This window comes from Narcine bancroftii, chromosome 4 (assembly GCF_036971445.1).
Source record: "Narcine bancroftii isolate sNarBan1 chromosome 4, sNarBan1.hap1, whole genome shotgun sequence".
Taxonomy (NCBI): domain Eukaryota; kingdom Metazoa; phylum Chordata; class Chondrichthyes; order Torpediniformes; family Narcinidae; genus Narcine; species Narcine bancroftii.
The window spans coordinates 133,251,133-133,267,909 of record NC_091472.1 but is presented as its reverse complement, the minus strand read 5'-3'; the positions used below and the strand labels follow the sequence as shown (position 1 = coordinate 133,267,909).

The 16,777-nt window shown below is 43.2% G+C and overlaps 1 protein-coding gene and 1 long non-coding RNA gene across 2 annotated transcripts in view; one reads left to right on the top strand and one right to left on the bottom strand.

The window, feature by feature from the left end:
• Nucleotides 1-3,905: 3,905 nt before the first annotated feature.
• Nucleotides 3,906-8,489, bottom strand: rtn4r (reticulon 4 receptor). Its single transcript, XM_069930430.1, has 2 exons — nt 8,079-8,489; nt 3,906-5,887 (listed from the first exon to the last, which is right to left on the bottom strand). The coding sequence occupies exons 1-2, from the start codon at nt 8,086-8,088 to the stop codon at nt 4,446-4,448; spliced, it is 1,452 nt and encodes a 483-aa protein (XP_069786531.1). The 5' UTR covers nt 8,089-8,489; the 3' UTR covers nt 3,906-4,445.
• LOC138759967 (uncharacterized) overlaps nt 8,197-16,777 on the top strand; it is an 82,030-nt gene continuing 73,449 nt past the window's right edge. Inside the window, exon 1 of the long non-coding RNA XR_011355282.1 lies at nt 8,197-8,463. This is a non-coding gene — a long non-coding RNA (uncharacterized lncRNA). The remainder of the gene's footprint in view (nt 8,464-16,777) is intronic.

The window sequence follows — 16,777 nt, the reverse complement described above, 5'->3', positions numbered from 1 at the left end:
TGTCCTACTTGGTTTCCTGGTCCGAGGCGGCGTGTTTGCAATTCATTTTCTGCGCGCACTCCGTTAATCGCCAGCTCAACCGCTCAGTAGCTAGCATGCTTCCAAGGTGTCTTTCCCTAGCGGGCACAGAGCTGTGCGCATCGTCCGCACACCCACTCAGCTTAATTGCTCGGGAAATCCGGAAACATTAATACAGTGGCTGCGTTAAAGAGGCTCTCGCATATTCGTCTCAGACGCCCCCGCTTCCATCGAAAGTTAGAATTCCACCCCCACTAGACCGGAGGTTATCCAACAGGATGACTGCAAGGGAATCCCACCATTCTGTCGTTCAGATGGGGAGGCAGGCGCTTGCACGCCGTGTGCACCATGTTGCGCCGACCTTGGTGCGAAAATTTCCCGGGCGTGCACATCTGGGAAAGGAGCTGCCTTCATCGAACCCGCTCCTGAGCCAACTTATTGTGTTCGCTCTCATCGTTCGCCATACAATGGCAATAAGGCTCTCGATCCGAAACGTCGATTGCCCATGGATGCTGTCTGACCTGCTGAATTCCTTCAACAGCTTTATTTTTGCACTCGATTCCGGCGTCTACAGTGGCTTGTCTCTGGTGGCTATCGTTGTTACATTCGGGGAAGGCGTCGGATATTGTAAATTACTGCAATGCAGCAAAAGGCAAGGAAGACAGATTGTTTATTGGAAGCATGGAATTTAGTGGCCACGTGTGGTTTAAGCACCATCTCATGGTTTGAACGCTAACTAATGTAGATGGCTCTACTTGACACTGTTTCAATTTTCTAGCACTTATAAAATTAGACAAGTCAATTAAAACGGCGGTGCCCATGTTCATTACAAATAATGAAGCCTATCTACTTATGCATCCCGTGGCCCGGCACCAGAGATAAAATGAAACCATCTTTATCATAAATAATATCTCCCTTTGAAATCAAAGCACAGCTCGGAGTCACCCTCCCTCGGCTTGTCAGTACTGCTAATTGACAAGGGCACTTGTCTTGGCATCTCCTATTTCCGCCGTGATTCATAAACTACAAAAATAAAAAAAAATCTGTATTGCTTCCTGCAAGGTGATTTTTTTTCTCTCAAATGCTATTAACTGCCAGGGTTCAACCTGCACCCAACTCCGATTGTCAGTGTTTAATGTTGTGACAAAGCTTTGATACAAAATTAAGACAATGTTAAGGTTGGTTAACGTTGACCATCACTTCAGTCCCTGGAGCAAATAGGGACAGAGAGGATTGATTGCCTGGCTGATACATTGTCAGTGACAACCCCTGGGATTTGCTGACGTAAACCTCATCATCTAAAATACGTCACAAGCTATTGCCTCAAAAAAAACCTGCTACAACTTCAAAGAAGCAAATGTTTCAATTAATTGAAACACTCTTTCGGGCCTGCATGGTGCAATAGTCTTCCAAGTATTTCCGCACCAAAAGTAAAGCATAAAAACCTATGTTAGGCTGTAATTCTTTCATGAAATTATTAAGGCGATGATTGCTTGGCTTCCTGCCGCCTCCACGCAGTTCGACACATTTCCAAGCCCCCTACCATTCCGTCTCAAGTCGTACCTACTAATCCCCACAAGATCAGTGCCTTAGTCTTCTCACTGACACCAATTTGATTCGTTATTGTGGCAAGCCAATCCCCAAACTGCCCTATTGCTAGAAGAATAAGGCTATTAATTTAAAATGTGGTCCACTGGGCGAGGGATAAACTGCTGGTCAATATCGCCCGAGGCTAATGGAGGCCGCTCTTTCCTCATGGGGGGAGTTTGCAGCTCTCATCAGTAGCAGTGCTCATGTGGTCATGAAATATTCCTCAACCTCCAGAGGTCAGAGCCACAGCCAGTAATGAATGCACTCAGAAACATCTAACTTCAGCTATTTGATAATGCTCGACATAGCCCACTCCCCATTTATCGTTGGTTTCAACGGTTGCTGTGAAGCGTTGGCTTTCATCAATGTTTAATAAAAAGATGATTAAAAGAAGCGAGATTCAAATGGAAATATTTCCTGGCAATCTTATTGGTTTTTTTTTTCCTCTCTACTATCGTTTGGTTTTTAGGTTTTATATTTTTTTTTTCCCAGAGCTGAACGATTTGTTTGTTTCTGATATTTTTTTAAAAATTGCCTGGCATTGATTTTTGCTCTTTTGTTACATTTTTGCTCATGTTTTTTCACCCCTTGGAGGGGGAAATACGGAGCAGGTTACCTGTTGGACTTAATGTGCAGTGCTTCCAAAATTGTCGCATTACCTATTCCCCCCTTCTCACCACCCTGCTACCGCATCCTACCAAACCATGAAAGAAACTTTCTTTTTCAGGTGAATTTGTGAGCATATTTACCCAGACTCTAGAAAGAAGAGCCTTTGCACAACGTCTTCCTCGATCTTCGGGAAGCCATAAACCCCCATTCCAGCGAGTTTAAACACTTTGGAACAGGAACAGCCCTTTCGTCTAGAATAAAGCCCCCAAAACAGCTGTATTTTTTTTTTCCTGCAGCTTTGATTTGCCGAATTAAATATTAGCCAAGGCACCTCGTTTTGGGGATGTTAAATGCCTATCTGAGCCGATAGACGAGGCTTTTCGGATGGGCCCTCAGCTCCCCATTGCACTGTTATTCGCGTTTCTGGAATGAGATTTGAACTCAAGATCTTCGAAATCCGAACAGGAATGTTCTGATCACGGCAGTGAACCACATTTAAGGGCAGGGGTTCAATCGGAAATGTGGAAACAGTTACAAACACAGACGCACTTGGACTTGACGGTCTCCGATGCAGAAAATGCTTAAAAGGTGGTGTTATTTAACTGACCTGCTACTTCTAGCCCATCCACTGAATAATTCATTCCTGATTCTCAGCATCATTCCCCAATTTGAAGGTCTACCCCCGTGCAGCCAAGATCAAAGTTACGAATAATGGTGGACCCAATTGAGACACGCAGGCGCAAGAATCCCCCCCTCCCTCCGCACCCCTCCCTTTGTCAAAGGCTGCTTTCAGGTGACGCAGAGAGCAGTCAGGCCCGTGTCGCCCCATGACTGGAATTCGGGTTGGTGCATGCATGTGTGCGCTGGGGGCATGGACTTGCGCAACCCCAACTTTCTACTGTTCGCGGACAGGCGCTGAAAACGCGGGTGGTGACGCTGCACTGTGTACACGCCCAAGTCATCCTCCTGACTTGAGACGCTTCGTGAAATAGGCAGGAACTCGTGAGAAACGTTGAGTAAAGATAAAGCGAAGATTTAGAAGGCAGTGAGAACGGACCAGTTGAGCTGAGTGATTTGTTTCTGCCCAGTGTCTTTTTTTCCTTTGGTGTATTTCTAAGTTATATGAAAATGTACAATTAACCTAACATCATCACGTCCTGCCCCTTCTGCCTTCAGTCGATAGGCCAGAACACTGTTACTGGAGATGTGGGGGAAACGGGGATAATCAAAGCGGAGGGCGGCACGGCTCTTTCGGTGCCAGCGACACTTCAAAGATTTCCAATGGGGTTGGCTGCGTCTCAACTAACCTCCAGCAAATGACAACTGCCCCTATGAGTTCCTAATCACTTTTCCATCACAAGTTATGCTTTGCTAAGACCATTAATGTCTATCTTTTCAGTCCTGAGATTACAGTTGATTTTTTTTTTAATCAGAGTGGATTAGATACTTTTGCAAAACACGTTGGAGCTTCGTTATTGGCTGCAATTAATTCACATTAACTAACATGTTTTTTTCCATCCATAAATCACAGGTAACCCCCAGATTTTACTCTACAGCTCCACTTGAGACTGAATTAATGTACAACTTTAAGAACATTGAATTCCTCAAAGCAAGATTGTCAAACAATTCAGTTATTGCACAAAGGATATCTTAGAAAAATCTTTTATTTTTTTAATATATTTGAGCTTTTTACACAAGTAAAATTAAATGCGTTTGGCAGCATTCTGTAACAAATGCAACGGGAGTGAGACGATAGGTGAAGAGTCGGTACTTAAGGAGCAGAGAGGCGAGAGCAAAATGCCCAGTGCATTACATTCCACAGGGGGAATCAAATCAAATCAAAATCAACCAGAGGAAGGAAATTGCAAGTACCAGATCATCGATTCCTCTTCAAACAGCCTTTTTTGGTTGTCGACCCTCGGCTGTGAAATTTGCTTGATATTCAATGAGAAAATTAAACCCAGGACATTTTTTTTCTTTTTTGTCTTTTTCTTGGAAAAGCTTGATTCACGGTGGAATTTGAAAGGACGTATGTGTTTGTTCAATAATTAGGGCACATTTAAGTATATACACGATTTGCTTTCTTTTTTTTCCCCATTGTTTGTTTTGTATTTTATAAAGGCATCCAATTTGTCAAGCTTTCTTGCCGTACGATATAGTCCTCCCTTCAGACTTGTCGACAGAGGCCGGTGAAAGTACATCACTAAACCGGGCCAGACCTGAAGTGTTTACACTGAACAACGGCGCAGCAGTAAGAAGGGTATTAATGAGACTGGTAGTAGCACTGATTTTCGCAAAAGCATTTTGCTTGATCCGTTGTTGAGGCGGCATTGAGAAGAATCCGCTTTGGGTTTTTTATTGCATTTTCGTTTCTTTTTAGTTGTGGGATTTGTGGAGGACTCTAGATTGTCCAATAATTCTGGATTGAGCATGACTAACGATTGATCTAGTTTGGCCGAAAAAGTCCCCATGGGAGCATCACTCAATCCATTTTTGTAGGTCCCGTTCTTTGAGAGATCGTTTTCAGTGTACCTAGTCTTGGAGATGTTCTCTTTGTCCTTCAGTGGATTGTTAGTGGAGCCTCTGCTGTTATATGAAGAGGGCGACGATTTGTCTTTGGTGTAAATTATGGAGGACTGTTCAGGGTCTGGTTGGCAGCATTTGATCGAAGCATCTCTGGAATTCAACGGGGGTTCCACGGTTGGCAGTTTACCAGACCTGGTTCTCGTGCTGAAAATACTGGTTCTGATCTGATTAGAAGGGTCTAGACATATCTGCAGGTCGCGGTTATTGAGCGTTTTAAGATCGCTGTCGGCCAGACGGGTGGGGGTATGACACTCTAACACCGAACTTGAGCCCCGAAAACGTCGGAACCATTCCCAAAGAGACTTGGCTCTACAGTCGCAGATCCACTTGTTTCCATTGAGTCGGAGGTATTGGAGTGACACGAGGGGGTCCATGGTCTGTCCGGTCAGCACAGTGAGGCTGTTATTAAAGAGATACAGCAGCCCTAGTTTACCCAAGTCGTGGAACGCTCTCCTATGAACCACACTAATGCGATTTTCATGCAGTAAAAGTTTATCCAGGTTGCTCAACCCTCGGAATACGTTTTCCGACAAACCTTTGATCCTGTTGCCATGCAAGAAGAGGGTCGTGAGATTGGCCAAGTCTACAAACAGGTCATCTCGCAATTTCTCCAACTTGTTTCTCTGCAGGTACAGATATTGCAGTGAGCCAAGTCCTCTGAATATACCTTTCGGTAGGTCTGACAACCCACACTTGTGGATGTGCAAGGTGTGAAGGCGTCCCAGTCCTTTGAAAGCAGTTGGAATCAGAGATGTGAGATTAATATTTTCTCCAATATCCAACTCCTCTAGCCGTTCTAAACCATCAAAGGCCCCGGACTGAATCATACTAATGTTGTTGGAGTGGAGCCACAGGACGGTCAAGTTCTGTCGGAAACTGAAGCTGGTGGCGCTTACCAAGGGGATCCTGTTGTTTTGAAGGAAGATCCTCTGGCTTCTGAATGGAATCCCTTCGGGGATTGATTGGAACCCTTGCTGTTGGCAGCTGACTGTCATGGGCTCAGTATAACACGTGCAACCCTTGGGACAGGCCTCGATTTTAGGGAGATAATGCAAACAAAGCGCTAGAAAGAGGAGCCTGTTTCCTGTGAAATAAAGACAATGGTAACGTCAATTCGCCTTGCACATGGAAATGATTACTTATTCAAACATTGTTATTATAACCATCAATGGAGTGAAGGAGAGACACTTGGGATACCGTTTGTGTTTGTCAGACAATCTGCGGTCACTGTGGCGGCCTCCTAAATCTTACCATTATAATTCGAGAAGGGTAATGCTGCTTTTATGGCACCAATTTTTCGCTTTTAATCTGCAGGATAATTCCTCCTGAAACTGCATCCAAATAGCCTCTCTCTCACACCGGCGCACGAACCGAAAGAATTGCACGGCAAACAGTTTTGGCTCATATTGGCACGTTTGAAGATTTTTTAAAAAATAACTCAAAGACGCTGGAAATCTGAATATATTGGCACACTTTTCTGATGTTGAGCCGCGCCAATGTATTTTGTCTTAAGCCAATAGATAGAAGATCCAACAACGAGTTCCACCTCACACTCCCCGCCCCAACACTGCCAGCACCTCCACGATGCCCGCTATTCTCTTTCAGAGGTGAGAGAGCACATTTATTCTTCGTGTAACGTGACATTCTTTCATGAATGAGGACAGTCAGTCCCCAGGGATGGAGGTGAGTGGGTAGGGGAGGGGCCGTGAGGGTTGACAGGTGGTCCCGGACTGCGTGCGTGGAGCCCTTGGTAGAAAGTTGCAGCAGATAGGAGGTGCCCTCGCTTATAACTCAGAGAACGAGTTGTTGACCGGAATTAAAAATAACTGGGTTGTGGAGAAGTAAAGACCCATCCTGCTAGCCTGACTCAAGCCATCATTCTTTGTGGAAATATTCGTTAGTTTTCTTTAGCAATCTATTCAATTATTGCGGGCTTTCTACAAGTTTCCCCATTCTCCAGTGAATTACATTTCCAATTCCTTCTTTCTAATGTGTCCCAATGATGTTTTCACCATCTATGGCTGAACTTGTGCTGTTTTTATTTTTATGAATTATTAATATTTTATTCTGCCCATTCAAGTCTGCCTTTTATGCATTTTTCTCTCTTTCAGTTCCCAAACTTCGTGTTTCCCCACTAGCTGGTTAAACAGTGTTCCGTCTTCTTCCTTCATTTTCTTCCCTGTTTAACCCATACTTCATATCCGATCTTTTTTTTTATCGCTGCGTGTACTCTACTACTCAGTTGCGTATTTTATCTGTTCATTTTTATCTTCTTTCAGACTAATAAATTTAATCGGCGCGTCTCTACACGGTTGTTCACTTCAATCACCCTCCTTTTTTCCCACTCCACGACTTTCCATACATTTATATCTGGATATTACGTGCATTTTATCTAACTCCTTCGTCCTGTTTTGCTTCAGTCTCTGGACATCTCTTTCTCCACGTGTCCGTCTCTAATTCTCCTGATTTATCTGCACCTTTTCTTGTCGTCCTTGTGTGCGCTGCTAGCCGCGCTCTTCTCGCCCCTTTATTTCACCCCAGCCCCATTCCTCTCTCTGCACCTCAGATCTGAATATATTTCTGTGGTGCACCCTTCTTCTCTCGCCTCCTCATTTTATAAGTGCTGTACGGTCACTCCTGGCGGAAAACTTCATGTGAAAACCTCGCCCTTTCCGTCCTTGTCTGAAGGCGGTCCTGAGAGCTGGCATGCAGTCGGTAGTGGGATCTTTTAATACCTAGCAACTCTTTGACACACTAAATAATGAAGTGTCATCATGTCGAAGTGAACAGGCCTCTGCGATCCAGTTCCATCACACAATCTTGGATTTTCATATTCCACTGTTAGATGAGAAGTGATCGCAGCACGACTCGATTGGAAAGGTTGCACTACCCCACAATCTATTCTCCTAATTAGCATCTTGTAAAAGGGAATCCTCCTTAAATAATTCATCCAACTTTTCACCAGGGACTCTTCAAGCCCGGGAGGGACATTTCGTAGACGCGATTCCCTCGGAGCCGGCAATAACTCATGACACCCGGTCGGATTTTTACATTAAACCTTGAAACCGCGGCGTTCGCTTCCCCAGCACAATCCCACAAAGTGAGAAGCAATTGACTATCGCATCTATAATCAGCGCGGTTTATTTTGTTAATGTTTAACACTCAGATTCTAGGCTGGCAATGAGCTCCAATTAACGCAATTTATTGGTGTATGTTTTGAGCTCGAGTCTTATTTTAAAAGAAAGTTGTAGTCTGATGTCTAAGATCTCTCCTACCTTCACCCATCCTCTCTTGGATTAACTCGGAGCAGCTACGCTGCTAACCAGAAGGCACGGCTGCTCTTCGTCTGGCGGTGGCGAGCCTTTCTAAAACCCTCCAAGCCAACACGAACCGGAGAAGTCGCCAGATAAAGTTAAGTCCGGTGCGTGCGTCTGTCGGCAGCTTGGAGAGAGAGCTCTCCCGTTGAAAGCAGCGTCACGCATCGGGAAGCGCAAGATCCACACTGAACATCCCGTAATGTGTGCATCAAAGAGATTCAGAACTTGGAAGTCACGAAAGTCCGATCCATGAGTCCCGAAGAGTTTAGGGAAGAGGGTGAAAATGCATAACAGTGAAACGGCCCTGAAATTCGGCTTCCTTTCTGCAGCGGAGAGAAGGGAGGTGAGCCGCATTCATGTCCGGGCGGTGAATGTTGGAGGCTGACAGTGCAGTAAGGAATGAATGTTTTATGGAGCTGGTGGGGCGGGTTCACGTGGGCCGACGTGCTGAGAATCTGTCATCGGAAGATTGTGTGTGTGTGTGTGTGCGTGTGAGGGGGGGGGGGGGAACAGGAAGATGTGCCACTCTCTAGTTGGCGAGTAAAGGGCAAGGAGATGGGTCGCAGGAGGTATAGAGACGGAGACAGGGTGCGAAGTCTTCGTCAGGCAACCAGCAGGACAAGTGGAGCGGGGGGCGGGGGGGAAGAGAGTTGAGCCATTTTCATGCGTTAAGAAGCACAGGACCTGGTGCACTAGAGGAGGGTACCTCTCAGGGTCCTGCCTGCCAGTCACCCGGGGGCACAGCTCACCCTCCCCATACTTCGTCCAGGAGAGCCCGTCGAATCCCGCAGCGGGTCGAGGATGCACCCGTGGGGAACTTACGTGGCCGCGGTCAGAGGAAGCGAACATGTCCGGGCTGGATCAGGTGTCTCACGCAGGTGCATTTCGTTCCGCTGCGTTTTATTCGCCGACCCGGTCCACTTAGTTGAACTGAAACAAAACGTTAATGAAGTTTTCTCAAGGCAGACTGGAGCTGCGATTAATCCAGGAAGATTCCATCTCCTGGGATTTTGAACGAGGCGGGAAGAGCATTAAATAACTCGTCAATCTGCACGCAAAGGAATGTTGGTCTCGTCTTCTGGGACCAAACTGCAAAGTGAGGAAGGTTGGGTTCTTGAAAGCCCACGTCGAATAGGGGGAAGCTTTGGGCAGGTGGTCAAGGACTTGCGGCTAAAGAAACACCTTACACAAATCAACCAGTGAACAGAAAGTGGAAGGAAGATAGAAACGCACTTAATTGACTTCTTTATTGTCACATGTCCGGAATTACAGTGAAAAGGTTTGTTCTGTGTGCTATCCAGCCGAGTCAATCCTATATAGTTAAGATAGAGCAAGGATGAAAACAATGTTGCAATAATAAAAGCACAGGGCGTCACTAGGGTTGTTGTCTCTCCCACCCCCTCCCTCCCTCCCTCCCTCCACCGAGGGTAGAAGAAACAGGTGCGTGTTCCTTGTATGCCCAGGGTGGCGGTAGTGGCGACACTTGAAGGGTGAGGGGTGGGGGGTGGGGGCAAGGGTGGCACTGAGCAAGGGAGCGGGGGGCTCGGATCGAAGCGCATTAGAAGGTTCAAAAAATAAATAGGCATAGAGTTTCTGCCTGGAAGGTACAGTATTTTGATACCCCCACCCCGTGACACTAGTGCACTGTGCAAGTCATTTTATACTAAAGGGGGAGTCACCAGTCTGGTAACAAAACCATAGAACATTACAACACAAATAGGCTCCTTTGGCCCTTCTAGTCTGTGCCAAACATTGTTTTGCCTAGTCCTACTGACCTGCACTTAGTCCATAGCCCTCCATACCTCTCCCATCCATGCACCTGTCCAACTTCCTCTTAAATGGTAAAATTGAGGCTGCAGTCACCACCTCAGCTAGCAGCTAGTTCCACACTCCCACTCGTCTCTATGTGAAGAAATTCCCCCTCATGTTTCCCCTAAATATATTGGGAAGGGTTGTGGCTGTCATGTGACAGCACTCCCCCAACCTAGTTAGAGGACACACCAGCTGCCAATCAAGGTTTGGTTCCTTCCCACCCATTAGTGCACATCTTGCTGTTGTGACCATGTAAATTATCTGGACTGCACTCTCCAGCCTGCCATTGGCTGTTGTAATTAGATTAACCCTCCTGCCACTGAGCCATTGGCCCCCAGTAACTGATGTGGGCTTGTCCCTCCAGCACTATAAAGGTGCTGTGTGCTCTTTGTTCTCTCTCTTTGCCAGCTTGGGACCACCCTGCTATACTCCAGGCCTAGAAATGTGGAAGGGTGCTGGAGAAACTGTTAGTAAGATATGCACTGTTAAAAGGGTTGTGAGCATTTAATTAGTGTCCCTTATAGCATAGAGCTGTGGTGGTGGGGCATTCTAGTGATTTTTTCTTGATCATTATATGTGTGTGCTCTACATCAGTTACCATTTTCCCACACTTGCCTTCTGTAAATAAAATCCTTAGCTATATCAAAACTGTGTTCAGAGTCCTTGCCTTTGAGACCTACCAAACCTGTTTCCTCACTCACAACACTAAACTTTTCATCTTTCACTCACCTACCCTCAGTGGAAAATACCTATCTACATTTACTCTGTTAATCCCTCATTTTAAATACCTCTATCAAATTTCCCCTCATTCTTCTATGCTCTGGGGGGAGGGAAAGTCCTAATCTCATTTGCCTTTCCCTGTAACTCAGTTCCTGAAGATCAGGCAACATCTGTGTTCATCTTCTCTGTCTATGAATCTGGCAGTGGGTGTTGTAAAACTCGTATCTTCTGCCCAAAGAGTGGGAAGGGAGACAAAGCAAGAATGTGACCATTGAAGAGTGGTTAAATTCATTTATTGCCTGCCTAAGTTTAATCCTACAAATTCTTAGGACTTATACCAATTCAGAGCAGCACCATCTGCTCCAGGATAATTACTCATTCAGGACAAATGTATGCTCTCCAGAATATTGACCAATCTAAACCAAACAACAGAACAAACCAACTCGCCCAGACCACCTTGCATTTTCTAGACACTCATAGAATAGTTACAACATAGAATAAAGCTATTCAGTTCATGAATCTGTAACTGGCTTCCACCATGTCTCTCCTTGGCCTCCCAAATTTTTTCAAAGTTCAGATTTATTGTCAAAATGCATGCAATCCTGCAAATCTTTTTCCTGCATTCAAGGCAGAATTACTGCATATAGTGTAGAAAACTGTACTCAAGAATATATCTGTAAACAAATAAAGAAATTGTCAAGAATATATGTGTAAACAAATAAAGAAATGTCAACAAACTGACTGCAATACAGAGAGAAAAAAAATCAATGAAGTGCAAAAGTAAGTGAATCTTTGAGTCTGTAGTTTAGGAGTCTGATGGTGGAGGGGTAGCATCTGTACCTGAATCTGGTGATATGAGTTTTGTAGCACCTATACCTCTTTCCTGATGGTAGCAGAGAGAACAGTGTGTGCTGGGTGGTGTGGATCCTTGATGATTGCTGGTGCTCTCCCAGATAGTTCTCAAAAGAGATGATGGTTTTGCCTGTGATGTCCTGGCTGTTTCCATTACCTTTTGCACGGCTTTACATTCAATGCTACCATTAAAGCTCAACATTTCCTGCAACCCCCATTCCTCGCATTTCAAGGCTTTCAATCTTGATATCAACATGTCGCTATATCAAATGCCATTTGGAAATTCCTAATTTGTCTCAAGTTAATAAGGCAGGGTAAAATTTCCCTTCAAAGCTCAACCCACATTTATACAAGTAACTGTTAATGTTTTAATACTTTATTTAAAATACAATCACTTAGCAAACATATCACAATATTTCATACTTAATCCAAATACATGTGGTATTTTATAAAAAAGAAAGAGTAAAGAAATACAAAAGAAAGAAAAAACCCCTATAAAAATCCCCCCATTCCCTCCTCCAACTCCCAACAAACTAACAAATGAAAAGAGGGACAAGAAGACCACAATAGGAATACTTCACTTTACAATACTTTTAAATTCATCTTTTAATATTGTTCCTATAATTTTCTCCAACAGTGATGTTAGACTAACTGGCCTGTAGTTACTATGTTTGTCCCTTTTTTTATATACAAGTGTGTAACATTTGCAGTTTTCTAAATCATCGGGCATTACATACAAAGCAACGACTATCTAGAAGATTATTGGCAGGGCCTCAACAATTTTCTCTCACATTTTTTCAGCATCCTTAAAATGCACCCTATCTGGGTGAGGTAACATATCCATTATAATGCTGCTGCTTTTCCAATACATATCCAGCTATATCTTCCTTTACTGAAACTCCAGCTGCATCATCTTCCTTGTGGAGAATGATGTATATATATATTTTTTAAAAACTCATTTAGTTCTTCAGCTATGTCATCTGTTCCACAACTAAATGTATAAGTAATAGCAGCAGGTGTAGACCATTCAACCCATCAAGTCTGCTCTGTCATTTCATAAGAGCATGGCAGATCTGTCCATGAACACAGCTCCACCTACCTGTCTTTTCCCATATCCCTGAGTTTCCAAAATCTATCTATTTATCTGCATTTTAAATATATTCAAGGTGCTAGCCTCCACTGCTTCCCTGGGAAGAGAATTCTGAAGATAAATTCATTTTTTGATCTTCATTTATAATTCTTTCCATGATCTCATGCCCATAGAATGATATTTGGATGCTACATTATGTTTACTGACAGTCTTATTTCATGCTCTCTTCTTCACCTTTCTGTAATCAGCCTGGTTCTCACATAAGTTAACAAAATGGCAGCTGACTTTTTTTTCACCTCTCTGCTCTCACCTCCTCCAGCACCAGCTCACCAATTCCAGGGTATTTCTTCCTTCCTACATCTCACAAAGGCAACTCCATGGTACTGATTGCCCCATCATACCCTTTCTTTGGGATACCACACCAACCATCTGCATGCCTCTATCCCATACACCTTTTGGTTACCTTCCCAGTTCTCTGGGCTACACACCTCTGTAGGCATTCAGCCCATCTTCTTTGTGACCTCAGCTCCCTTCCACCACCATTGCTTTCAGTTTTTATTCAGCAGGAGTACTATATTTAATCCACACTATTGGAGGGAAAATTTGTCAGTTTTATAAGTGTTAAATTCACCATATTACTTTCAAATTATGAAAATCTCTCTTTACCAATGCAAATTGTAAGAATGGGAGAATGCTAAACATGACTGATTATAGACACATCTCATGATGACAATGTCACTCAAGTAGAAGGAGCCAAAAGTAGATGCCAAACAGGATGGCCAACAAGGCCTGGACATGAAATCGGTGACCGATTCCACTACAGCTCCTTACAGCCGACAAAGGTGGCAGGCCAGCAGAACAATGCAAATCCTGATGTAAACCAACACATGCCATTTGAGACAATAGACAATGGCTCACAACTCAAGTGGCTCATTTTAATAGTAAATGTAGACACAGAGGGATGATCAGGAGAAGAGTTGGCATCAATAATAAAGAGAAAAATCTGGTTGCCTGCACAAGGATGCAAAAAAATCATGAAAATTTAGCAGAGTTTGGATGGTGTTGGGTTCATTTTACATAGAGAATAGCACATGAGATGGTGAGAATGAATATATTCCATGTAGAAATAAAAGGCAAAATAATAATTTTTTAAAAATCTGAAATGATAAAACATTTGGGCAAAAATAAACATTAAGAATAAATTTTGCCATCACTAAACAACCATCATGCTACATGATTTGTTTCTTAAATGTGGAAAATATTGTCATATTTGCCTTTGTGATTCAAATGTCATGTTAATAAAACTACCCAATATATTATTGTCATAAGGTTGGCCAGCAGCAAACTAGCTGATGTTAAAAATAGGGAAGTGAATTAATGATATAACTCAGAATATACCCAGTTTACTCTTGATTTTGCTCTTTGTCAGCAATCTCTGGACATTGTCCTAAAAATAAAAGGTTGTGTTTCGCAGGCCTGCTGGCAATGCCTCAACAGAAAATTGGCAGAAACCCTGGAGAAAGAAATATGAATAACTATCTACATCATTTCCAAAAGTTCTACAGTGATGGCCAACCAGGAGAAATCACGTTAAATACTGACTGACATTTTCAGCAATATCCATTTTGTGGGAACATTGTTTGCCATTGACCTTCAGGAAATTTGCCCCTTTATGTTTAATGATTTTTGTAGGATGGACATCTTTCCCCTACTGTCAAAGGTCAGTTCTACACGATCTCAAATATCTTATTAGCTGTCACATCAAATGTGCTGAGCAGCCAACCACAATAAAAATGTTTGATCACAGATATTCAGGAAGGAAGCACACGATTTTAAGCCCACCTACATCTCTTTCCCCGCCTTTGCTCATGCTGACTGATGTCCACTTGAATTAGTTCCATTTGCGTCTGAACCATTCCTGTCTAAATATAGTTGTACCTATGGCAATTACTTCTTCTATCAGCTAGTTTCATATTCTCTCCAGTCTGTGTGGGAAAAAGTTGCCCCTTTCTCCTCTCACCTTGAATCTATGCCCTTTAGTTTTAGACTCCTCTCACCTGCAAAAAACGACTATTCATCTAATCTGTGGCTCTCATGATTTTATGAAACTTTCTAAGTTTGTCCCTCAGCCTCCTGTGCACCCCTGGGGGGGGGGGGGGTGGAAACATCTATCTTATCCAGTCTTTCTTTACAACTTAAGGCCTCCAGTCTCCCAAATATCTTTGTTAATCTTTTTATCCATACTTTCTAGCTCAAATAATATTCTTCCCACAGTTGGGCAACCAGAATTGGATACTATACTCCAAGTGTGGACTGTATTCCCTGTTTGAATAAGGTAAATATATTATACCTATTTCACCATTCTACCTATCTAGGTATCTAGTTTCAGGGAACCATATATCTGTGCCTCTAGGTCTCTCTTTCCTTCAACATTCCCCAGATCACTTCCATTTACTGTGTAAGTCCTGCCTGGAACTCAATGAGATGCAGGGTCAGGGATTCAATTATAAGGCCTCTGCATAGGACCGACCACTCAGTATTAGGGAGAGGGAGGGGGGAGGTCAGGGGGAAATGTGAAGACACTGCAGGAATTTGGAGTTGAGGCCAGTCTGGAGTTGTGACCAGGCATAGGATCAGGAGTGGGTAGAAGGATGGATGGCGTGTAATGTGGTGGAGGTGCTCAACATTATCAGAACTTGTTGGCTCAGAATATTTGTTCATGAATGATCAAAGCCCTTGTCAGCAACAATATTAATTTGTTGAATCTGATTTAAATAATTCAACATGGCCACCTTCCACTCATGGCATGCAACAGAGGACTTATCTTGGTGTGTCCTTCACTCTTCTGGAATTCTTTTCATTTGGAGGGCCTCACATCCATAGTGAGGAAGTGTTTTGAGAGGCTGTGTTGAAGCATAACAGTTCCTATCTGAGCAGTGACATGGATCCATTCCAATTTTCCTACAGCTGCAACAGATCTTTGGCAGATTCCATATCACTGGCTCTCTACAAAACACTGGAACACCTGTACTGCAATGATGCAAAAATTGGGATGCTCTTTATTGAGTAAAATTATCCCCTCAAAATTAAAAATCAAACTCCATGTCTTGGGCCTTAAAACCCCTCTGTGCAATTGGATCCTGGATATCCCCACCTCCAGACCTAGTCAGTTTGAATTGGGAAAAACATCTCTACAATTTCCGGAGCATACGGAGATGTATTCTTCGCCCCCTGTTCAACTCACTTTACACCTATAAATTTGTGGCTCAGTATGACAACAACACAATATAATTTTTTTTTGTAGTGAGCTGTATAAAAAGGGACAATGAGTCAGCCTACAGGAGGGAGATTGAAAACTTGGCTGAATGGTGCACCAACAGCAACCTCTTTCTCAATATCATCACGTCCAAGGAGCTGCTGTAGACTTCAGGAAAGGACAACCAGGTGTTAATGGGGGATCAGAGATGGGGCGATGAGCAAGTTTGAATTCTTGGGGTATCTATTGCAGAGAACCTGTCATGGACCCATCATATTAATGCCTCCATAAAGAGAGCACGTCACTGCCTCTGCTTCCTGAAAAGTTGGCAGAGGTTCGGTATGTCATCGAAAAACCTTGGCAACTTCCACAGGTTCATTCAGAAACATTGAAAGATTCGTAGTTTATTCAATGTTGTATGTGATGTCCATGTATGTTCTCTGTCAATAAATTTGAATTTAAACTTTGAACTTTCTTGAATAACACTAATTGTTTTCTGATATCTTCCAAAACTCCCAATGTCTTGCACATTTTTCTCATATCTTCCTTGAGAACCAGTCTCTCTCATTGGCATCAGCCAATTGAATCCAGTTCAATGGTCTTTCCTAGACTAGAGGATTGCTTTTATTTTTAGGGATCACCATTTTTTTTACAGCCTTTGCCAGTGATGGATGCACAGATTCTGATGAATTCATAAATCAATGAACAAACTCAAACAAACAAATAAATAAAAGGTATATTGACCGATGAATCAATAAATATGCAGATAAATAAATAGACAGATACATGCATAGGTAGATAATAGATAGACAGACAGATAGATAGATTGATAAGCAAATAAATAGATCAATAAATCAATAGCTAGATAAATAAATAAATAGATGTAGTTAAATAAATCACTGTCTTTATTGCATCAGTTCAAATCTG